At 42.8% G+C, this 24,767-nt stretch overlaps 1 protein-coding gene across 5 annotated transcripts in view; it reads left to right on the top strand.

The window, feature by feature from the left end:
• Nucleotides 1-24,767, top strand: part of TBC1D1 (TBC1 domain family member 1) — a 272,373-nt gene that overhangs the window by 117,826 nt on the left and 129,780 nt on the right. For all 5 annotated transcript variants that reach the window (XM_060188219.1, XM_060188218.1, XM_060188220.1 and 2 more), the window contains 4 exons: nucleotides 17,777-18,295; nucleotides 20,497-20,586; nucleotides 20,993-21,097; nucleotides 22,961-23,093. In XM_060188219.1, the coding sequence (XP_060044202.1) occupies nucleotides 17,777-18,295; nucleotides 20,497-20,586; nucleotides 20,993-21,097; nucleotides 22,961-23,093 (847 nt within the window). The remainder of the gene's footprint in view (nucleotides 1-17,776; nucleotides 18,296-20,496; nucleotides 20,587-20,992; nucleotides 21,098-22,960; nucleotides 23,094-24,767) is intronic.

Here is a 24,767-nt window from a genome sequence, read left to right as displayed (position 1 = left end):
TGCATTAAAGTCAATAACTCCATTGAAGTGAAAGTGTTGGAAGTTTAACTTTTCTCCCTGACTCTGTATTGATAATTATATAGAATATTTGTGGTCACATTTAGCCATCTTATTGATTATTACTTTCATTTTAAGTGGTAGAGCTTACTAACAGTGTTGTGGTATATTTTCTTGCCTGTTTGTTTTTGCATAGCCATTATGCTATTTCATATGCTGCCACTCATATATTTAAAATTGTTATTGAAATATTTTATTTATTTATTTATGTTTTACCAGAGCACTGCTCATCTCTGGTTTATGGTGGTGTGGGGGATTGAACCTGGGATTTCAGAGCCTCAGGCATGAGAGTCTCTTTGCATAACCATTATGCTATCTACCCCACTCCTTAATTATCTTTATATATTTATTGGGTAGAGACAGCCAGAAATTAAGAGGGGAAGGGAGTGATAGGGAGAAAGACACCTACAGCACTGCTTCACCACTTGTAAAATTTTCCCTCTGAAGGTGGGGATTGGGGGCTTGAACCTGGGTCCTTGTGCATTGTAACACGTGTGCTCAACCACATGTGCCACCACTGGCCCCAAGCCCATATATTTCCATGGAAGCAAGTTAATATTGCATTATGCAATTTACACCTTATTGTGGATAATCAGGAAAATGCTATTTGCTTCACTCATTAAAGTGCACTTGTTTAGGAAATACTCTGATACAGATCTGCAGTGGCCAAGTTGTGAAACAAACAGTGCACTGCTCTAGTGTAAGGTGTGGCCTGTGGGACACTCCATGCTGTCACTTGTTTGACCATAGGGAACCAGGGCTCCTGGGAACCACACCATGGAGCGGAGATGTTGGCACTGGGCTTGGGAGAGTCATCAGGTGCTAGTGGAGCAGGGATGGAAGCACATGTTGGAGTCAAGATTGTGGGCTGCAACTTAAAGAAGCATCTCAAAAATTAGGAGTCAAAGTTCTTTGCTTTTTTTTTTCTATTCTCCCATTGGCAGCAATAATATAAAGTTGATAGTTGAAATAGTTTTTCGCCTATTTGTATATTAGACTAAATTGTCAACGTTCACGCATTACCTAGGTAATAGGTCACATCAGATTTGAAATCAAGTATTGATTTGAAAATAATTGTTTTTATTCTCGTGAGCACTATACATTAAGCAGAAATTAATTCCATAACTCTAACTAATGGAATCTTTGAGTTTTGCCTAATTAGAATTTGCTTTCCCTGTTGACTGAATCATCCATTTTAATTTCTCTTTGCAGACTTTAATGGCTATAGCTTTTGGCACAACAATCCTATTTTGAGTCAAGTTTATGTTTACATTGGAGTGTTGGATTGGCTTTCATTGCATTATTCATATGTACTGTACACACACACACACACACACACACACACACACACACACACTGTGGTCCCAAGAAAAAGAAATGATATTGGTTATCTTATCTTTCAGTTAATTGTAGCTGCTCCCACATTCCCCTAGTCTATTTCTATTTTATTTCTTATTCATTCATTCATTTAAGATTTATTCATTTATGAGAAAGAGGAAAAGTGAGCAAGCAAGCTAGTGAGGGACTAGGGTATATCTCTCTAGCACATGCAGTGATGAAATCCTGGGGATGGAACCCCGGACCTCATGCTTGAGAGTCCAATGCTTTATCCACTGTGCCATCTCCTAGGCTGCCCCCTGGTCTTCATTAATCACTTAGTCTTCCATTAATCCAAAGGTCCTTTAGCTGTGATGTGAAGTTAGAATTTAGGGAAGAGACAGTGGACATTTGGTGGGGAACTTGGATGGGAAAAAAACTACTTTTTTTTTTTAAAATTATCTTTATTTATTGAATACAGTCATAAATTGAGAGGGAGGGGGAGATAGGAAGAGAGAAAGAGACACCTGCAGACCTGCTTCATCACTTATGAAGCTCCCCCCCATAGGTGGGGACCGGGGGCTTGAACCCTGGTCTTTGTGCACTGTAATGTGCATTCAACCAGGTGTGCCACCACCCAGCCCCAAAACTACTAATTTATTTCTACTAACCTCTGACTTGAAATCCTTCAGTTGCAAATGTCGTCATCAAACCCAGTAGCATATGCAGCTCTTGTGATGGTAGCAATGCAATTAGTTATTTTCTTATTGCATTACAGTGGTTGCACGTTTCTCAAAAAAAAAATTCTGTATGCCCATCATTATTTTGAATTATAATAGTTATTTGACTTGCCAGCAGCTCTTACTAAGCATGGTAATGGCTACATAAAACTGTATCATTATTTTGTGAATTCTCTTTTAGCATAATTAAGTTCTCCTGCATTTATTCTCGTGGTGTTTTACACATTTGAAAAGCTTATTCTGAGAAGTTTTATTAGACTTTACCATGCTGTCAGAGGAGTCTCTGGCACAGAAACCTCTACTTCAGTCCCTGTGGTGTGTTTGAGAGAGCAAGCTAGCGTTTGCCTGGGGTCAGGGGGTTGGTAGGTGGTATAATTACTGAAATACCAACCCACAACAACTCACAGCATGAAGCAACCTCTGTAGCTCCTATGGTCATTGTAATACATGCTCGCCACAACAGAGAAGGATTAAACTCCAATCTTTAGATGCTTTGAAGAAAAAAAATACATCCCCACCTGCAGGGGATAGCCAGAAATTGAGAGGGGAGGGGGAGATAGAGAGGGAGAGAGACAGCGAGACAAAGAGACAACCTGCAGGCCTGCTTCACCACTGTATTAAGGTTATGTCCTGAAAAAAACAGTTGGGGTAATAGCAAACTCATTTCCTTTAGGTAGTTACTTTAATAGAGTTAACCTTTCCTCGCTTTGTAAACACAAAGGTGCTGGCTAGCATATACCGTGAGCTATTAGTTCTAGACACTATATTAACAACTTTCACCACCTCAGATGGGGACTTGAACCCAGGTCCTTGCACATGATAAAATGGTGGTGTACCACCACCCAGCCCTTTCATTCTCTCTCTTTTTTTGCCTCTAGATTTGTCGCTGGATCTTGGTGCCTGCACTACGAATCCACTGCTCCTGGAGGCTATGCTTTCCCTTTTGTTGCTCTTGTTTATTGTTGTTGTTATTATTATTGTTGTCACTGCTGTCGTTGTTGTATAGGACAGAGAGAAATGGAGAGAGGAAGGGAAGACAAATGGGGAGAGAAAGATAGACACCTGCAGACCTGCTTCACCATTTGTGAAGTGACTCCCCTGCAGGTGAGGAGCTGGGGGCTCGAACCAGGATCCTTAAGTCGGTCCTTATGCTTTGCGCCATGTGTGCTTAACCTGGTACACCTGACCCCCTCATTCTCTTATTTTCTACTTAATCCTCTCTCTTAACAACCTGTACACAAATATCGTGCTCTCAAACACAGCTGGGGCCTCAGTAATGTATGCATAGGTTGGAGTGTTCATTACATGTTTGCCAAAAAGACTTACCACTGAACAGAATGCATGACACTTAACATAAGCTTCGCTGGAATCAAATCTGTAACAGCATCAAGCTTTCTTCCTCTTATTTTCAGTATGTACAGTGAATGGATTTGATGTGGTTATTCAGCAGAATGAGATTGTTCTACATGAGTTGACTGGTCAATGCCACATACCCATAATGATATAAGTCAGCGAGTGATTCCATTTTTTTTTTTTTAAAGATTTTACTTATTTACAATGAGAGAGATAGGAGGAGAGAGAAAGAACCAAATATTACTGTGGTATATGTGCTGCTGGGGATTGAACTTAGGACTACATGCTTGAGAGTCCACTAGTGCTTTATCCACTGTGCCACCTCCCAAACCATGATTCTATTTTCTTTTTTTTTATATTTATTTACTTATTTCCTTTTGTTGCCCTTGTTGTTTTATTTTTGTAGTTACTATTATTGTTGCTATTGATGTCATCATTGTTGGTTAGGACAGAGATAAATGGAGAGAGGAGGAGAAGACAGAGAGGGGAGAGAAAGATTGGCACCTGCAGACCTGCTTCACTGCCTGTGAAGTGACTCCCCTGCAGGTGGGGAGCCCAGGGCTTGAATGCAGGTCCTGTGCTTCACTTAGTTCAATGTGCGCTTAACCCACTGCACTACCGCCTGACTCCCTGATCCCATTTCTTTACACAGAGAATGACACATAAGAAAAACCAAACTGTTAGCTCTGGGTAATTCTGGGCTTGGGACTATGAATGACTTTAACTTTAAATATTTCTGTGTTTTTTTCTTACAGGGATGTATAATATGTTAAACTTGTTATAGAAGAAAGACTAGAGCATGTGTTTCGTTGCTGATTCAAAAATTTTTTTTAAGATCTGTTTTTGTGATTGAGATAGATAGATAGATAGATAGATAGATAGATAGATAGATAGAAGAGGGCCACTCTGCTTTGGTATATGGTGTTGTTTTGGGATTGAACCTGGGGCCTCTGCAGCCTTGGGCATAGCCTGGTGCTCTCATGTTGAAAGCAACTTCCCTGGTTGACTTTTTAAAAAGGAGGCTGTGTAAATGAGTAGTGGTAAAACAATTAGCACTTGCTTGTCCTTGGTTCTTGAGGTTGTTACTTTGAGGCCAAGGAAAGATGCCTCAGCTCAGCTATCTGCTTGGGAGGGAGGGGACAGGAGAAGGACCTTGGCCTCAGCTCCTGGCCTGGAGCAGGAGGCTGTTAGAGATGTTCCTCAGCTCTGTCTGTTTAATCGTAACCTGTACACAATACCTGGAGCTTTCTGTTCAGCCCAGAGACATCAGCCAGGTTGGCCTAGAGATACCTTAACTGGGCAGTGAAAATACCTAACACGGAAGTGGCCCAGTGGAAAAAGCATAAGCGTTACTTTCCACTAAAAACAGGAGGGCAAAGAGATTGAAAGATGGCAAGAGCAAAGCCTGCATTTCCCAGTAGCTGTCTTGATTCGAATAATCTTATTTTTAATTTCTTTATTGGGGAATTAATGTTTTACATTTGACGGATAATCTGTTTTCTTTATTTAAAATTTTTTTTTTATCATCTTTATTTATTAGAGACAGCCAGAAATCTAGAGAGAAGGGAGTGATAGAGAGGAAGAGAGACAGAGGAACATCTGCAGCCCAGGTTCACCACTCGCAAAGCTTTCCCCCTGCAGGCGGGGACTGGAGGCTTGAACCTGGGTCTTTGCGCACCGTAACATGTGCACTCAACCAGGTGCGCCACCACCCGGCCCCGGATAATCTGTTTTCATGGAGTGTGTTTGCAGTGCAGAGTGAGTCTCAGGCGCTGTGGCTTTAGCTGTAGATGAGTTCTGGATATTGCATATTCTACCAAGAAGGACCAGTTGTGTTTATGTTTGTCGTGCACCATTGTATTCACTTGTGCTGGGTTGCCTGTTCTCAAAGGCCAGTGTAGGCTCCCTGGGGCTGACTGGGCTTCTTATTCATTAGTAAGTGTAGGGTTCCTGGCTCTGAACCACACACTGGCACAGGGTGCTCCCTCTTCCCATTCAGTTCCTCCACAGGAGGGAGGAGAGCCTTATCTTTTACATAGGCAGATACTCAGAAAATTCCTTTGTTTTGCTTTTCACTTAGGTGGGTTCTGCTTCAGTCAGGCAGAGGAGGGATTTGAATTCCGCAGAGACTACAAAGCCACATGGAGCCTCCTTGGCCGTCCCCTAGGAAAGCACCAGTCCATGACAGCTCAGGCAGATGCAAAGGGGAGAAAATTCCCTGGTTAGAACAGCAAAGTCTCAGTGGTGTGTTTAGACCTTGGTGTGAGGCAGTGTGTAAACCATCTACAAATCACCCATATTTGGGGGTCCTACCTCATAGTTTTTAAGTTCTTTTTCCACTATCAGCAACACAGAGCAGAGGAACCATGGGAATATCATATAAACAAGTTCTTAAATTGTGAATACCACTGTAGCTCTTAAGAAACAATTTTTGACAAGATCTAAAATTTCATGTAGTCTTGTTTTACAAGGAAGAAAAATAGGTCATTTGGGCTCCCTGAGGGTCCCCGGTGGCTCGTTTTATTCTAAGAACAACAAAGTTTGGTAAATATTTAAATAGGTCTGTTTGCCCTTAATTTATGTGAAATGTATGTTGTACTGAGATGTTCTGTTTCTTTATTTCCTTAACCTTCTTGGCACTTCCGCTCCTGCAGAGCTTGGCATGCTACACAACTTAGTTGTTTGTGTAATTCCTTATTGCCACTGTCTACATTGTCTCTTCTCCCAGGCAGGATCATGAGCTTTGTGTATGCCCCTTAGAATATGGCATAAAGTTTTATACATAATGGGGGCATGATTAGGATTCTGTCACAAGTGAGAGATGGCCAGTGCAAAATGACATTATCAGAAATGATTTGCAGGCACAAGAATCTCAGTCTGGTCACTGGCTTTCAGGCATAGCTAGATCCTGGCCTCCTAGTAGCAGAAGCATTCTTCTCAGCCTCTGTTTTCTCCCTCTTTGTTCTGCTTCCTCTGGAACTCTATGACATGGCATGCCTTTCCTCCTGATGGTCCCCATAATTCAGGCTTCCATCCTTTAGAACTCTTGGATTTCTCTGCAGAGACAGTGCTGGCATTTATAGGCAACTGTTTTTTGTGAGTTGCTCACCTGTGCATTATGGGCTGTGTCCTGGCAGCAGTGGCAGCCAGTGGCTTTTCTCTCTGAGCCTCCAGTTGTGACAACCAATAATATCTCCAGACATTGCCAGGTGTCCCCTAGGGCACCTGGTTAAGAATTACTGGCCTAAAGTAACAGCACATCCCCCCCCCCCCCCATCAATCCCAGGATAGTGACCCTTGCTCTGCATTGGGTTTGTCCTTTGTCCCCATTGGGTTGGTCCTTGGTCTGCAATGGGTTGTGTGGCCAACCCTGAACCAACTATGAGGTAGAATGGAATAACTGGACATGCTGCTGGCTTAGTCCAGGGTTGCCATTATATTCATGAATGGGGGCAGAGCTGATGTCTCACTTAAATCATTGGAATGGGAGTGGATATAAGTTACGTTCTCGATGACATAATAGTTGGAATGATCTTGTCAAACCTGCACTTGGATGAAGGAATAATAGTAGCCTCAAGATAGCTCACCTGAATAGTGTGTCCACTTTTTTATGTCCATGTCCCAGGCTCAAGCCTGGTCCCCACTGCACTGAGAAGCTTGTTCAATGCTGTGATGTCTTTCCCTCTCTGCCTCTGTCTCTATCAGAAAAGGTCGTTCCAGAGAAGTAAAGCCCTGGTGATTTAAAAAAAAAAAAAAAAAGGTAACAACAGTCCAGAAACTTTGACTGACCCTCACCCAGTCCCACCTTTAGCAGAGTTGATCTTTATCTTGCTTTCTAATTAATTAATTAACTAATTTTATCAAAGCACTCCTCAGCTCTGGTTTATGGTGGTGTGGGCGAGTGAACCTAGGATCTCGGAGCCTCAGGCATTACAGTCTGTTTACATAACTATTATGCTATCTCCCCCACCCTGCCTTTTGTCTTCTCAGTTTAATTTTGTTTGGTTTTGAACTTTTACAAACTATGTAATTAAACAACAATGGAAAAAAAAGATGGCCACCAGGAGCAGTGGATGCGTAGTGTTGGCATCAAGCCCCAGCGGTAACTCTGGAGGCAAAAATCAAATGTAATTAAACTATATTATTCTCTTATAGGTCTGTTGTTCTTCTCTTTTCTAACGTTCTCTTCTCTTTTTTCTTTCTTTTAATATTTTATTTATTTATTTTCCCTTTTGTTGCCCCCTTTTTATTGTTGTTGTAGTATTTATTGTTGTTGTTACTGATGTCATTGTTGTTGGATAGGACAGAGAGAAATGGAGAGAGGAGGGGAAGACAGAGAGGGGGAGAGAAAGACAGACACCTGCAGACCTGCTTCATTGCCTGTGAAGTGACTCCCCTGTAGGTGGGGAGCCACATGTTTGATAGGACAGAGAAGTTGAGAAGGAAGGGGGCGATAAAGTGGGAGAGGAAAAGAGAGACACTTGTAGCACCTCCTCACTGCTCTTGAAGCTCCCCCCTTGTCGGGCTTGAACCTGAGCTTTTGCACTTGTGTGTTCTACTGGGTATGTCACTGCCTGACCTTTGCTTGGTCTGTTGTTTTTCGTTCAACATTATATTAATGAATATCCATGTTATTGGGTAAGAGTAGCTTGTATGTTCACATTCTGACTTTGACTATATAGTTTTACGAACTCCTCACCTACAGGGGAGTCATTTTTCAGCTCTCTTGCTGGGCAGTGAGTTGGTTCTAGTCCCAGCCATTAGAAATACTGCCATTCACCTTATAGACATCCGACGACAACTATCTCTGTGGCGGCTGCTTCAGGTGGAGGCTGCTAAATCCTGCACCAGGATTTTACCTTCCTTGAAATTCTCAAGGACCAAAGGAGGGAACTGTCAGGTCCATTATGAATGAGGGTGGTAGGCCCGGTGTCCGGAGTTGCCATCAGTAGCATTCCTCACTATGCCAGATGCTTACACAACCAGCTAATGAGCACATCTCTTTTGGGAAGAGGTGGCGGGGCGCTTTAGTTTCTCTTGGGCTCAGTGTATTCACAAAGCAGCAGTGGAGGTATTAGCTTTTTGGGAGAATCCATTACAGGCAGGTACACAAGACCGAGTCTCTCAGGTGTGGATTGTGTAGCAAGACTCACTGACTTTGCTTGTAAACACAGACTGTTGTAGCATGGTTCCCATCATGTTGGCAATTCCCATGCCTGTCTTAATTCCCAGACGGTCATCCTCATGAGGTCAGGAAGAATCACAGCAGATGCGTTGTTTGTGAAATACCTTCACATCTTTAAGTTGAATCTTGCCTCTTGCCTCAGGGGGGCTCGCTGTTGGAGACTATGGTCCTCATCGGTGTCTGTCAGATCTAGATAAAGTTAGGCAGATGATCCAGGTTTTTCTCTTGAGATGATCCAGGTTGTGAGCACTAATAGATCTTTGCTTAAATGTTTCTTTCTTTTTTTTTTAATTAATTAATTTTTTCATAGGAGTACAGTTTCTTCTTTTTTTAAAAAATAGTGACTAACAAGACTATAGGTTAATAGGAGTATAGATTAGCACAATTCCCAGGAGCTTAAAGTCTACCCTCTCCCTCTTCCCCAGTCTTTTACTTTGATGCAGTACTCTGAGCCCAGTCCGAGTTCTGCTTTGCGTTTCCCTTTCTGTTCTTCCTCAACTTCAGTTTATGAGTGGGATCATTCCATACTCATCTTTCTCTTTTTGGCTTATCTCACTTAACATAATTTCTTCAAGCTCCACCCAAGATGAGTCGAAGAAGGTAGATGCATTATTCTTAAATGTTTCTTAGGCAATTCAATTCATATAAGAGAGAATGAAGAAAGAGTTGACTGAATTTCATTTTCTTCAAGTACCTTGTTTATGGTAATTATGCTGATATTATTATTATTTGTTGTTGGTATCATGGGTTTCACCATTCCACACTGACTTTTCCAGATACAGAAACAGAAGAAGGGAAGGAGGGAGGGGGAAAACACCACAGCAGAGACAGGAGAAAAATGACAGCACTGAAGCTTCCCACAGTCGGGGGGGGGGGGGGGGGGGAGGGGGGTGTGGCGGCCATTAGGCTGGAACCTTGGTCAGGCACATAACAAAGCAGGCACCCTCCCAGCTGAGTAATCGCTATAGCCCCTGAGTGAGTTATTTTCTGCTTGAATTGCTTGTTTTAATTCTTCATGGAGAGAGAACATTTCATCCAAGGCATGAAGCACCGTATGACCTGCTAGAGTTTTGCAATTTAAAAATATTTTACTGTTAAATAAAAAGTAAAACAAGTTAGAATTTTAACTACACATATAAAGATCTCTGGAGAGCTCTGGATTAATATTTATTTCCTAGTAGTTAGCAGAAAAACACGAGCATAAATATAAAGTAAAATGACATTTGATTCTGTACATCGTTTCAGGAGCTTTTTCTAAATCCTCCTAAATAAAATTATACCTGCAATATGTTTAAATCCTTTAAAATCTCTAAATCCTTAAAAAGGGAATTGACCCCAGTTTTTTTAAAAAGGACTCTATTTACAGAGATGAATATTTTTAATTCTCTTAGATTGTCATTTTCTGGTCTCTTTTAAGCAACACTAATTTTGCAGAAACTTCATATTATGCCATGCATCTGCTAGTATATGAATACTAAAGAGTTTTTTTTTTTTTAAATATTTACTTATTTATATTTTATTTGCTTATTGGATAGAGGCAGAGAGAAATTGAGAGAGGAGTGGGAGGTAGAGGGGGAAGGAGACAGAGACACCTGTAGAGACTGTAGTGCTGCTTCACTGCTTGAGGAGCTGCCCCTCTGCAGGTTAGGACCTGGAGCCGGAACTTTGACCATTGTAACATGTGTGCTTAAACCAGGTACACCCACTGCCTGACCCACTAGAGAGATTTTATTTGGGGTATGAAATAAATGTAGATTTACTTTAAAATCAAGCCTTGCTATAAGGTCAAATAGTTCAACAGTAGAGCAGTGTAGTAAGTTTGTATGTCTAAACAGTGTCCCTTTCTTACTGTGGTGACTTATTTAAATTATCTAATATCTTTATTGCAATTTGTAACTCAAAAGGAAATAAAATCAAGTCTCAAGCCATTAGTAAATTGTTCGTCTGTGAAATGCCCTTTTCAGGTTCTTGTTTTTGTTCTAGATAATTCTGGTTTGTGTTATCAGCAATCAGAAGTGACGTATGTAACTAAACTAAAAAAAAAAAAGATTTTTGTTAAAAGTCTCCAGATCATATCTATGGTCATAAATACCACTGGCCTCAGCATGCTTGTCCCAAACCGTTTGTATGTTTGCAGTTAATGTTGTAGCTTTAAATTTATTCTGCTGTAGATTCAGGCTTCATCTTGATGCATTTTTTCCAGTTAAGTTGCATGTTTTGGTGGTGTTGGGGGAGAAGTATTGGCAAAACTTCTTCATTTGTACATTTTTTTTTTATAAGATGCCAGGTTCAGGAGACTTGGTTCTCACTTCTGAATTACTGGCTCATGTCACTTGGAACAGTGCTTGGAAATAAAATGAAGTGACCCATTTCCTTCAGGTAACAACAGTGTAGGTGAATCCGGGACAGAGTTAAAAAGGAGGAGGAATTCAGGGTCTATCCCAAGTGGACTTTGCCTTCATTTCTCAAAAACAAGTGGCCCAACTCTGTGCAGCCTATGAAACCTCACTCAATTCTCAGTCAATTTTTCCAAACTTACAGGCAAAACCCACTTTTCAGTTTTTAACAGTTTCCTTGCATACTGATGACTTACAGAATGCTTAAAGGATTAGCTTTTTAATGTTCTACCATTTATTGTTGTAATTTGTGGCAATATGCCTTCAGATATCCCAAAACCGTTACATTCTTCTGATCAAGTCCAGTGATTTTTTTTCTTAACCCAATTTATATTCATGTTACACACAGCTCACTAGAGCAAGGAGAGTGAGGGGGAACTGACCTTAGACTTAAGAATGCCCCTTCTCCCGCTTTTTGGTCCTCTCTAGAACTTGACTAATTGGGACTGACCTAAAAAAATTTTTTTATCTTTATATTATTTATTGGATAGAGACAGCCAGAAATTGAGAGGGAAAGAGGTGATAGGGAGGGAGAGGGAGAGAGAGACACCTGCAACACTCGTTCACCATTTGCAATGCATTCTCCCTGCAGGTGTGGACCAGAGGCTCGAACCCAGATCCTTGTGCATTGTAATATGTGCATTCAACTTGATGTGCCACCCCCACCCCCTTTTTTCAGATAGAGGCAAGCAGAGACAGAGAAGCTGTTTCCTTTACTTTGTGTCTTATTTGTATTTGTGCCACTTGCAAACAAGTTCTCAGATATGCTCACTCAATTTCTCTTCACTTTAATACATAACAAAAACCCACCATTACTTCAGATGCAGTGGAAGACTCAGCACACACGTAATAATATGTAACAGCACATATAAGTCTGTGTCCCTCCCTTTTTTTTTTCTAATGATGTAAAGGTTTTACAAAATTATAAGACTTCAGGGTATATTTCCACATCCACACATAGTGTATCACATCTTCCACTGAAGTTCTGTGCTTCATCTCTGTTGTCAGATATTTTAATAAGCCCAAGTTAATAATTGAGAAGATTCATATGATTCCTGTTTTAAACTTTAATGTGGCACCAGGAATCACATACATGGTATTGCTGGGGCCCAGTTTTCTCAATTGTTTTTTTTTTTTTTTTTAAATTTAGAGAGGGAGACAGACTGAGAGAGACTATAGCAGCACTCCACTATCCATGGGACATTCCTGGTGCCATCTGCAGGGTGGCGAGGCTCAAACCCAGGGTCTACATGGTGCAGTGCACTCTACCAGGTGAGCTGCTCCCATCCCTCCTGTGATTCTTTCTTTTTCTTTTCCTTTTTTTCTCGATTGTTGGGACCTCACTGCTTTGGGGTGACTTTTTTTCAAGTAGAAAAGGGGAGAGACGAGACAGATAAGAGAAACACCACAGCATCTAATCTTCCCTCAGTGCTGTGGTGCGCCATGGGATATACCAGGGCACAAAGCTGAGTTGCATGCATGCCGTTTTTTTTTTTTTTTTCCCTTTTTTTCCAAAAAGAAAAAGGGGAGAAGGGAGAGGAGAGACATATACAGCAGAGCATTGCTCAGCCCTGAGGTACGGTGGTGCTGGGTATTGAACCTGGTTCCTCTGGGATGTCAGGCATGTCGGTCTTGTGCTCTAACCCACGGGGTGCTACCCCCTTGGGCCCCTCAGGTGATTCTTTATGCCGGTCCTTGTGCTTTATGCCACGTGCGCTTAACCTGCGTACTACCACCCAGCTCCCCCTCAAGTGATTCTTAACAACAATCATCTCACACACTTATTCAGAAAAAATAGCTAGCTTTCTTACTTGTGTCAGTTATTTTTCTTTGGAAAAGTATTCTTATTTATCTTATAGAAATAACTTACCTGAAAAAAAAAAATCTAAAGGGCTTTCTTTCTTTTGTAAGGTGCTATAGTGATTCACTGGCAAAAAATATGAATGAAGGGAGTCCGGTGGTAGTGCAGCAGGTTAAGTGCACATGGCGCCAAGTGCAAAGACCAGCTTAAGGACCCGGTTCAAGCCCCGGCTCCCCACCTGCAGGGAAGTCGCTTCATATGTGGTGAGGCAGGTCTGCAGGTGTCTTATCTTTCTCTCCCCCTCTCTGTCTTCCCCATCTCTCTCCATTTCTCTCTGTCTTCTTCTTCTAGTGTTTGCCCTTCTTCCGTAGCCAGTCAACAGCGTCAGGTTGAGCCTGATGTAAAGTTTCGAGACCTCCTCTGAATCTGGAGAGGTGGCAGTCGTTGACTATGTGGGTCATAGTCTGTCTGTAGCCGCAGGGGCAGTTCGGGTCGTCTCTGGCTCCCCAGCGATGGAACATAGCGGAGCACCGGCCATGGCCTGTTCGATAGCGATTGAGGAGGGCCCAATCATAACGTGCAAGATCAAAGCCGGGTTGATGCTTGCAGGGGTCTGTGATGAGGTGTTTGTTCTTTACCTCAGCTGATTGCCAGCTCTGTTTCCAAGAGACTGGAACAGAGAAGTTCAGTGTAGGCGTAGGGGACCAGATTGGATGACGAGACGTCAAGCGTTGGACAGGGTGGGCGAAGATATCCGCGTATATTGGCAGGTCCGGTCGAGCGTAGACGTGGGAAATGAACTTAGATGATGCTGCATCCCGACGAATATCTGGCGGGGCGATGTTGCTAAGAACTGGCAGCCATGGAACCGAGGTGGAACGGATGGTTCCAGAAATGATCCTCATGGAGGAATATAATTTGGAATCGACCAAGTGGACATGGGGGCTACGGAACCATACTGGGGCACAGTATTCTGCAGTGGAATAGCATAATGCCAGAGATGATGATCGTAGTGTGGAAGCGCTCACGCCCCATGAGGAGCTGGCCAGTCTTGCAATGATGTTATTCCTCACGCCCACCTTTGCTGCAGTTTTTATGAGATGTTCTTGAAATGACAGAGTGCGATCGAGAGTAACGCCAAGATAGACTGGCTGGGCTTCATGCCGGATTCTCGTATCGCCAAGCTGCACATTAAGCTCACGCGAGGCCGAGGCATGGTATAGATGGAAAACAGATGATACCGTTTTTGCAGTGCTAGGGATTAGTCGCCATTTTTTACAGTAATCAGATATCAGAGACATGTCTTTCGTGTTTCCTCGAGGATGTCAAACTTGGATGCCTGAGTTGCACAGCAGATGTCATCGGCGTAGATGAATTTCTCTCTGTCCTGTCCAACAACGACGACAACAATAATAACTACTACAATAAAACAACAAGGGCAACAAAAAGGAAAATAAATAAATATAAAAAATTAAAGCAATATGAATGAAATCTAGACTTCTCCCTCTTTCTCTTTCTGCTCTGTCTTCTCCCATATTAATGACCAGCAATTAGGCCTCCACAGGCTGTGTATTTATTTGCTGTGAGGAGGGAGCACAAACAAATGCAGATGTCTGGGAGGTAGCACAGTGGATAAAGCACTGGATTCTTATCCATGAGGTACCGAGTTCAACCCGAAGCAGCATATGTACCAGAGTGATGTCTGGTTCTTTCTCTCTCTCTCTCTTTCTGTTTTTCTCATAAATAAATTAATTAAAAAAACAGATACTAGACTGTGTTGAAATTTCAGCTTTTTCATCGTTGTTATTGTCAGTGGGGCTTCACTGCACCAGGATGACTATTTCAGATAGAAAAACAGAAAGAAAGATAGAGAGACAAGCCACCGCAACACTGAAGTTTCCTTCAGTAGTGTGGGGACCGTGCTGGAGCCTGAGGCAGTCACATGACAAAGCAGGCACACTACCCAGGTGAGTTAGTTTGCCAGCTGAAAACTCAACTCACTACATCTTATTTTAGTCTTATGTTCAGGAACTGCTTTTAAAGAAAAAAACATGAAATATTCCTATAAAATACCTTGAAAGGCCGTGTCATCCTTTCTGATGAATTGTCTTTAACGTGTGCCTGATATGAAATCAGAGAAAAATCTTTTGAGTCCTTGGGCCTTTGGTGATTATATCAAGAACACACACTTTAAGCATTCTTTTAAAACTGCCTCCCTCTCCTGTACACGTTGATCTTGGACCTAAATTGAAAATGGGTTGAGGTTTTCTTTGTAATGTTGTTAAGAAGACACTGGGCCCCTGACTATTGGGGCTTAAATTGAATTCTTTTACATAGAAAAGGGGGGAAATTTATGCTTTGGCTTGTTGGGTCATATCAAAAACTATCGGCTTCTTGATGGAGACTGAATTCAAACCCATCTTGTTTCAGCACTGTGGCTACTTGTTATCCAAATTGCTGCACTGATGTTCATCCACTGAGCTTCATTCTTACTCCTGCAGCTGCTTTGAAGGGTCTTGTAGGATTTAATAATAAGAGAGGCTGTAGCAGCAGGGAAGAAGTAATCCACAGGAGACCCTTTCCTTCATTCTAATATATATATTGCTTTCCCCCCTTTTGTTGCCCTTGTTTTTTATTGTTGTTGTAGTTATTATTATTGTTGTTATTGATGTTGTCATTTTTGGATAGGATAGAGAGAAATGTAGAGAGGAGGGGAAGACAGAGAGGGGGAAAGATAGACTCCTGCAAACCTGCTTCATTGCTTGCAAAGCAACCCCCTCCCCTGCAGGTGGGGAGTTGGGGGCTCGAACCAGGATCCTTAACGCTGGTCTTTGCACTTCTCGCCACGTGCACTTAACCTTCTGTGCTACCGCTCGACCCTCCTCCTTCATTCTATTGATCATGACTTTGTATCGAGTCATTTTTGAGTTGTATCAAGCAATTTTGGAGTTCCAGTTGGAAGGCTGCCACATGTGTTGCTGTGGCAGTGATACCATCCTGGGTTGCTTGCTCCTTGATCAAAACTTCCTAGCTCTGGAGCAGTGCTGTCCAACAATTGGGGAATGCAGGGCCAAGGTATTGTTAGTTGCCTTTGAAAATTAATGATGTTAAGAGGCCAGTTGGTTGCGTACCCAGTTAAGTGCACACGTTACCATGAGTAAAGATCTGTGTTCACACGTCTGGTCCCTCCCTACAGCGGGGCAAGCTTCATAAGCAGTGAAACAGTGCTGCAGGTGTCTCTTTTATCCACTCTCTACCTCCCCCCTTCCCTTTCAATTTCTATCTCTATTCGAATACACATATATTTATTTTTATTGCCACAAGGGTTGTCACTGGGGCTCAGTGCCTGGATGACAAATCTACCACTCCTGGTGGCATTTTCCCTTTATTTTTTAGTATATATTTTTTATTTGATAGGACAGATAGAAATTGAGTGGGGAGGGAGAGAGACACAGAGAAAGAGACATCTGAAGACCTGCTCTACTGCTTGTAAAACTTTCCCCCTGCAGATGGGGAGCAGGGGCTTGAACCTGGGTCCTTACACATGGTAATGTATGCACTTAACCGGGTGTGCCACCACCCAGCCTCCAATATAATATGTAAGTGTTTTCAAAAGAGAAAATCATGACATTATGATCTGAAGCAATGTTCTACAAGACCATTTTGGTCTTGCCATCCTCACCTCATCTTTGATTGTGGATGACTGTATAAGATTCATGACCACAACATCTGGAATAGCTGCTTGATGAAGCCTTGGTAAGCCACGTGGATGACAGACCTCCTTGGGAGGTAACAGCTTCTGCAGAGAGGGCTGTTGGCTTTGGAGTGCAACCAGCCTGGACTTGGATCCAAAGCCCTTCATGTTGGGTTGTGCATCCTTGAGCTAGTGACCGAACCTTGCAAGGGTTAGTGGGCATATGAGTCCTCTGTCATCGCCCCTGGCATGGGAGAGGTGCTTAATGAATGCTATGCCCCTTCGTTAAAGTTGTGTATTTTCCTCCCATGGGAAGGTATACATAATCCTAGTTTCCCTGTGGGCTTCTGGAACAAAGAAAAGTTAAATAGGGTCTGGGCAGTGATGCACTCTGTTGAGCACATCTGTTACCAGGTGCAAAGAAAGACCTGGATTCAAACCCCCCAGTTCTCACCTGTTGGGGGAAAAGCTTCACAAACAGTGAAACAGAAATGCACACGCCTCTTAATCTCCATTCCCCTCTCAGTTTCTCTGTCCTCTCAAAAGAAGAAAAAAAAGTAGAGGGGGGAGAAGCGGGTGGTAGCGTGCGAAGTTAAGCGCACTTGGTAGGATCCCAGTTCAAGCCCCCACCTCTTCACCTGCGGTGGGGGAGGGGGTCACTTCACAAGTGGTGAAGCAGGTCTGCAGGTGTCTATCTTTCTCTCCCCCTCTGTCTTCCCCATCTCTCTCGATTTCTCTCTGTCCTCTACATCAGCAGCAGCAACAATAACAACAATAGAAAAAAAAAAAAAAGGCTTCCAGGAGCAATGGGTTCATAGTGAAGGCACCAAGCCCTAGCGATAACCCTGGAGGCAAAAAAAAAAAAAAAAAAAAGTAAAGGCTGCCAGGACCGTTAAATTCATGGTGCAGACACAAAACCTGGGAAAAAAAGATTAAAAAATAAAGTAGAGAGGGAAAAAAATAGAGATGAAGAGAGGGAGTGAAGCTGACAGCACTACTTCACCATCGTTGAAGCTTCTTCTGGTGCTGCAATGCACCCTTGTGCTGGGTGCCTCTCCCAGATGATCTGTTTCCTCGCCCAGCCACGCACTCCTTCCTTAGTACTGTGTGATGGGATCCGAGCTGGAGGGACCGAGAAAACAGTTTGCTCCCATGTTCATGCCATATATGTGCCAGTTTGGGGAGTCCCAGCCACTGTAAGAAGCCAAATAACCCTCCTTCCTTTCTCGGTAGGTGCCCGAGATCATCAGCTCCATCCGGCAGGCAGGGAAGATTGCCCGGCAGGAGGAGCTCCACTGCCCCTCGGAGTTTGACGACACGTTTGCCAAGAAGTTCGAGGTACTTTTCTGTGGCCGAGTGACAGTGGCTCACAAGAAGGCCCCGCCGGCCCTGATCGACGAGTGCATCGAGAAGTTCAACCACGTCAGCTGCAGCAGAAAAGCTGAATTTGATGCGACCCCTCAGCATCCTGAAGCCACGGGCCCCTCTGGAGGACTTTCCTTCACTGAGAAAGTACGGTCGGTGCTCCAGCCAGTGGGCAATGGGGAGCCAGGCCCCAGGCCCATGCGCAAGTCCTTCTCTCAGCCAGGGCTGCGCTCCTTGGCCTTTAGGAAGGAGTTTCAAGATGGAAGCCTCCGAAGTCATAGTTTTTTCAGCTCCTTTGAGGAAAACGACATTGAGAACCACCTGATTGGTGGACACAGTATTGTGCAGCCCACAGATATTGAGGAGAATCGAACTATGCTCTTTACGGTAACGTATCTCCCACTCTCATGCTCATTTTTCAGCTGAGACAATATGTTTACAAGGAAATCTGCTTGCTTGAGTGAAGACTTTGCAAATCACTTTTGGATTTGTGCGTCAATCCATGTATTCTCTTTATATCAAATAACTCCTTTCTCAGGATAAAACCCTTGTCTTAGTCATGATTCCTTAGCTGTCAAGCTCACTGAAGCAAAGATAGGATCCACCTTTTATCTTTCTATATATATTTTTTGTCTCCAGGGTTATTTCCTGGGCTCGGTGCCTGCACCACGAATCCACTGTTCCTGGAGACCATTTTTTCCCCTTTTGTTACCCTTGTTGTTTTATCATTGTTGTGGTTGGATAGGACAGAGAGAAGTGGAGAGAGGAGGGGGAGACAGAGGGAGAGAAAGGCACCTGCAGATCTGCTTCACTGCTTGTAAAGTGACTCCCCTGCAGGTGGGGAGCTGGGGGCTCGAACTGGGATCCTTACTCTGGCCTTTGCACTTCGTGCCACGTGCACTTAACCCTCTGCGCTACCGCCCAACTTTCATATCTTTCTATAATTTTTAACCCCCCACACCCCAATGGTAAAGATGTATTCTCATTGTGGAAAGAACAGTTAATGTATATAAAAGAGGCCTCCAAAGAGGCTTCTAAAAGTGCACAATAATTTTCAGAAGTACATTTCAACAGTCTTTTTTTTGTGTGTAAATTATGCTTTATATTATTTAAAAAAATTAATTTATAAAGCATTTGCCATTCGTCAGTCAGTTAGGATAACTGCACTTGGGGATTTAAGACATGGAATTTCTGCCCAAGTTGAAACATTAATTGAACCAACAGCCCTTTTTTCACCCTAGAAGTTTGATAAGCTGAAGCGAGTGACCTGCCTGGAAAGGAGTGGGTGGGTGAGTGGGGAGGGGAGACTCTCCATGGCAGTTGGGGTCCCTGGCTTCCAAGCTGATCTGGGCTTTTCTGAACACGGGGTGACCACTGGATATCAAGTGATGGGACTTGGGCCAGGACTAGTTAAGGAGCTGGTTTTTGGAGACATGGGTCACTGCTTGTTCCTCAACTCCGCCCCCCCCCCCCCCATTAACTTAAGTTGATCCATACTCTGGAGAGAGAAAACTTAAATGGAACATTTTACTGCTGTTGTGATTGAAGCAGTGACATGATGGAGAGATAAAGAAGCCATTGCCGAGGTAGATGCTGTGCAGGTGAACACAGGTCAAGACCAAGATGGTACGTCAGAGGACCAACAGAGCTGGCTTCTTCCTCTTTGTCACCCTAGTATTTTAGAGCACCGTGCTGGCAGACAGGCTTGTGCTTTAATCTGTGATCTGTATTTACACACCAAAAACCTTTCTCAGTGCTACTGGGAAAAACTGCATGGTTCATTTATTTCTAGTCACTTACTCTGTGACTGCCATGTCCAGGACCTGTGAAATGTGTTAGAAATAACAGCGGCATCAAATCAAGCTCCCGATAGGGAGGCAACTACTGGTACAAGTCATCACCTCATCACAACTATGGAGAATGCTGGGGAGGCTCCCTGGAGGAAGTGATTCTCACTGAGCAGAGGGTTCCGTGTAGTCCACTAAAAGTATCTGGGGCTAGAGCAGAGACAGTGCAGTTGACAACTTAGATATCAAACCCCTGCTCTGTATTCTGTTCGAAGCCTAGGAGTGCTGTGAGACAGTGTTAGTTTATTCTGCTACTCTGACAGAGAAGTTGATACCTAACACAGACTTTAGCATGCCTGTGACTTTAGCAATGATTTTAAAAGAGTTTCAGTACTAACATCATTAGTGGAAATTGTTTTTGAAACTTCTGAAAGACAAGCTTCTGGTTTTCTGTAGGACTCACTTATGTAGAAACCTTACTTCCACATGGAAGTCTGTTAGGTTCGTTGCTAATTTTCAGATATTTGATTCTTACCTGTCAAGAAAACTGTCTTATAGATCAGAGCTGTAATAGTTGTCCTTTGTTATCCAAGATTCATCGTTAAGTCAAATTCATCATTAAATCACTGCAGTGATTTTCTCCAGTGAGATAGAGAGAAGCCTGCTCTTTTCTTTTACTCTTTATTAATATTCACAGGTCATGAAATGAGAAAGTTTGTATAAATTGGAAGCCAAGGTCTGAGAAATGCTTTCATTTACTTACTTACTTACTTACTCACTCACATATTTGTCTTTTAAAAGATTGGCCAGTCTGAAGTTTACCTCATCAGCCCCGACACCAAAAAAATAGCTCTGGAGAAGAATTTTAAGGAAATATCCTTTTGTTCTCAGGTAAATGGAGATGGGTAAGGTCCTTTCTTCTAACCTTTGAGTCTGTGTGCACATGCGTGTTTGTGAGGTTTCTTCATGAACCTCTGATCTGCCTTTGATTCTCCATATAACTTTCCATCCTTTAAGACCTAAGACAAGTTTCCACTTTTCTATGTCATCTTTTCCTCTGCTTCCTTCTAACACTAAGATGAGGTCTTGAAATGCCAGTACTGAAACAGAAAACTTCAGCTTTCAGATCTAACTTTTCTTGTTAAGCACTAACTGGAGTAACTAAGGCTCTTAACCTTCATCCCACATGAGGGGTGCTTTTAAAGGATCAGAATAATTTTTAAAGTTGTGCCATGCAAGTCAACAGCTGCGTTGCTGCATGGCGGCTGATACAACTCGGCGTTCCTTCCTTCAACAGGGCATTCGGCATGTGGACCACTTTGGGTTCATTTGCCGAGAGGCATCCGGAGCTGGAGGCTTTCATTTTGTCTGTTACGTGTTCCAGTGTGCAAGCGAAGCTCTGGTAAGTCCTGACCCGAGAACTTTATTTGCAAGAAATTTTCTGTACTATTTATTTATTTATTTATTTATTTATTTATTTATTTATTTATTTATTTATTTATGAGAGAGACCAGAGCTCTGCTAAGCTCTGGGTGATGATGGTGCTAGGGATTGAACCTGGGACTTGAGAGCTTCAGGCAGCAGAAGGTTTTTTAATTTAATTTAATTTATTTTATTTTTTTGTTGCCCTTGTTTTTTATTGTTGTTGTAGTTATTATTGTTGTTATTGATGTCATTGTTGTTGGATAGGACAGAGAGAAATGGAGAGAGATGGGGAAGACAGAGGGGGAGAGAAAGACAGACACCTGCAGACCTGCTTCACCACCTGTGAAGCGACTCCCCTGCAGGTGGGGAGCCGGGGGCTTGAACTGGGATCCTTATGCCGGTCCTGGCGCTTTGTGCCACGTGCGATTAATGCACTGTGCTACCACCCGGCCCCTCCAGAGTTTTTTTTTTTTTTTTAAATCTTTATTTATTTATTGGATAGAAACAACCAGAAATTGAGAGGGAAGAGGGTTATAGAGAGGCAGAGAGACAGAGAGACACCTGCAGCACTGCTTCACCACTTGTGAGGTTTTTGCCCTTTAGGTGGAGACCGGACATTTGAATCTGGGTCCTTGTGCACTTTAAATTGTACGCTCAACCAGATGCGCCACCACCCGGACCATCTATTTTTAAAAATGATTGCCACCAAGGTTATCGCTGGGACTTGGCGCCTGCACAGCAGTTCCACTGCTCTTGGTGGCCATAGTTTTCTTCTTTTCCTTTTCCTTCTCTTAATAGACAGAGAGAAATTGAGAGGGAAGGTGGAACAGAGAGGGAAGGAGAAATAGAGACACATACAGCACTGCTTCCCCTTTCATATGTGGGGACTGAGACTTAAACCTGGGTCCTTGACCATGGTAACGTGTGCTCTACTAGGGGCCCTTCAAGGAATTTTTAATCTCTTGTCATTTTCTTTCCTTCACAGACCATCCACCATCACTCTTGTCCTTATTATTATTAATTTTTTTTAGATTTTTTCTGAATTTATTCTCAAGGTTATCATCAGTTTTATATAGATATAACTAATATACCTATGTTTGGGTTCTGTTTCTATTTGTATACACACACATACACACACACACACACACACACACAACCTAATAGTAACTGGAAAAGTGGTGCAATTTGTGCTTGGTTTGAGTTGTAGACAGAGACATGACTTTTAGACTTGACGATGTATTCACAATTATGACTGACTTTGATTATTACAAATAAGTACAGCAATTCCAATATGCCAACATAAACACAATGAGTTTTATGTATACACACAGCTAATGGTCAAGGAATCAGAGTAGAAAATTCTTACCTACTACCAGCATCAACTATTCCACAATTTCTAAAATATATGAATTTATCAATCAATTGTCCTTATTTCTATTTGTGACCAATTACTAACTAGCTACTACACTGCTGAGGTTGGCTTGGGTGTACATTTTCAATTTTCACTATGCTTAGAGAACCTGCTCACTTTCCCCTCTGCACTGATATTTTTCAAAAATGCCATTTTGGACATTGATTGGGGTGGGGGAGTGGGGTTTGGCTGTGTCACTCAGTGTTTAATTTGTCTTTTCAGTTTTCACCAGGCCTTTAAGAGCTTTGAGTATCAAGTTGGTGACTTTTTTTTTGAGCAGTTAATGGTGATTCTTCAACAACTTGCAACCACTGGTCCCAGAAAAGTCTTAAGATGCTGAATCTTTCCACTTAAGTCCTGGGATCTCGGCCCTGCTCGTGTCAGCTGGGCTCTCTGCTGCCTACAGTCGCCTCTCTTTTCCTCCATCAGGTCGATGAAATCATGATGACCTTGAAACAGGCTTTTACGGTGGCTGCTGTGCAGCGGACAGCCAGGGCGCCTCCCCAGCTGTGTGAGGGCTGTCCCCTGCAGGGCCTGCACAAGCTCTGCGAGCGGATAGAGGGTGAGTTGGGGTCACCATGCTTCAAAACAGCAGGGCTGGGAGGTTCTGCAAAGCCTTCCATGACCTACACTTGTCGAAAGACACTGCCTAAGGTGCACCATTGCGTTGTCAGAAAAGTCTTGATGTATTTTTCTGTGCAAAAATGCGTTATGATTTTTCCAATAGCCCTCTTGTTATGGGGTCATAGCTGGACTTTGGGCCAGCTATGGAGGTCTTCAGTGTGCCAGACCTTGTGTCTTGAAGATAAAACCACGCTGCCTTCTCGGGTGGCTGGGAAGATGGGGAAACACGTGAGCAGTTGTGCTGTTTCTCAGACTCTGGGAGTAGTCAGTGAATGATGGATCCAGTGAATGGAGAGCTAACAGTTCCCCACTAGGTTTCTCACTTGAAGGCCACAGAGAGCCTCAAAAAGAGGTCATCCTGTGGAAAGACTTTGCTTTTCACAACTAGGGATGTTTGAGCAGACTTCAAATCCCCAGGGAGCCATTTCCCCAGGTGGGAAGTCAGCTGAGGGTGAAGGAACTTCAAGGTCATGGTGGAACAGTGGCTGTGAAGCTCATCTGAGGGAATCAGGAAGTTGATGGGTCTTATTCACAGCTCTCCTTTTTCTTACCTTGCTTATTGTTCCCTTTGTTGGGGTAATTCTAAACTTCTTGAGGGAGTGACAGGGTTTAAAGGACCCATGTTATTACAGAGGAAAGCAGATTTGACCGTTTCCTCCATCTCCAGAGTCCTTGTTATAAGTTCTGCTTGTACACTGAAAACCGATATTACCCTTTAGATCTTTTGTTCCCTTTAAAAATATTTGTATATAAAAATACACACAACGGGAGTTGGGCAGTAGCACAGCGGGTTAAGCACACGTGGCGCGAAGTGCAAGAACCGGCATAAGGATTCCAGTTTGAGCCCCGGCTCCTCACCTGCAGGGGTGTCACTTCACAGGTGGTGAAGCAGGTTTGCAGGTGTCTATTTTTCTCTCCCCTTCTCTGTCTTCCCCTCCTCTCTCCATTTCTCTCTCTGTCCTTTCTTAACAACGACAACATTAATAACGACAACAATAACTACAACAACAATAAAAAAACAAGGGCAACAAAAGGGAAAATAAAAAAATTAAAGAAATACACACAACATAAAATTGTACTGTTTTAACTTTTTCAGCATTTATTTATTTTAAGTAAATAAATAAATAAAGGGAAGATTAAGAGAGAGAGAGAGAGACCTACAGCACTGTATCCCCACTTGTGAAACGTCCTCTGCTGCTGGTGGGGACCAGGAGCTTGAATTGGGGTCCTTGCACATTGTAGTATGTGTGTGTGCTCAGGCAGGTGTGCCATCACCCGGCCCCAACATTTATTTATTTTTATTTTATTGGAGACAGAGAAATTGAGAGAAGGGGGAAATTCAGAGGGAAACACTCACAGCACAGCTTCCTCACTTGTGAATCTTCCCCTTGCAGGTGAAGATGGGGGCTTGAAGGTAACGTGTGCACTCAACTGAGTGTACCACTGCCTGCCCCCCCAACTTTTAAAAGTGTGCAATAAATACATTTGAGTTGTTATATAGCTGTTAACACCAATCCATCTCCAGAATATTTTTATCTTTTTTTAAAAACATTTTTTTGTTGTTGTTGTAGTTATTGTTGTTGTTGTTATTGAAGTCGTTGTTAGACAGGAC

This window comes from Erinaceus europaeus, chromosome 3 (genome assembly GCF_950295315.1).
Source record: "Erinaceus europaeus chromosome 3, mEriEur2.1, whole genome shotgun sequence".
Lineage (NCBI taxonomy): Eukaryota > Metazoa > Chordata > Mammalia > Eulipotyphla > Erinaceidae > Erinaceus > Erinaceus europaeus.
The sequence above is the reverse complement of the archived record's forward strand: the minus strand, read 5'-3'. Positions and strand labels throughout refer to the sequence as shown.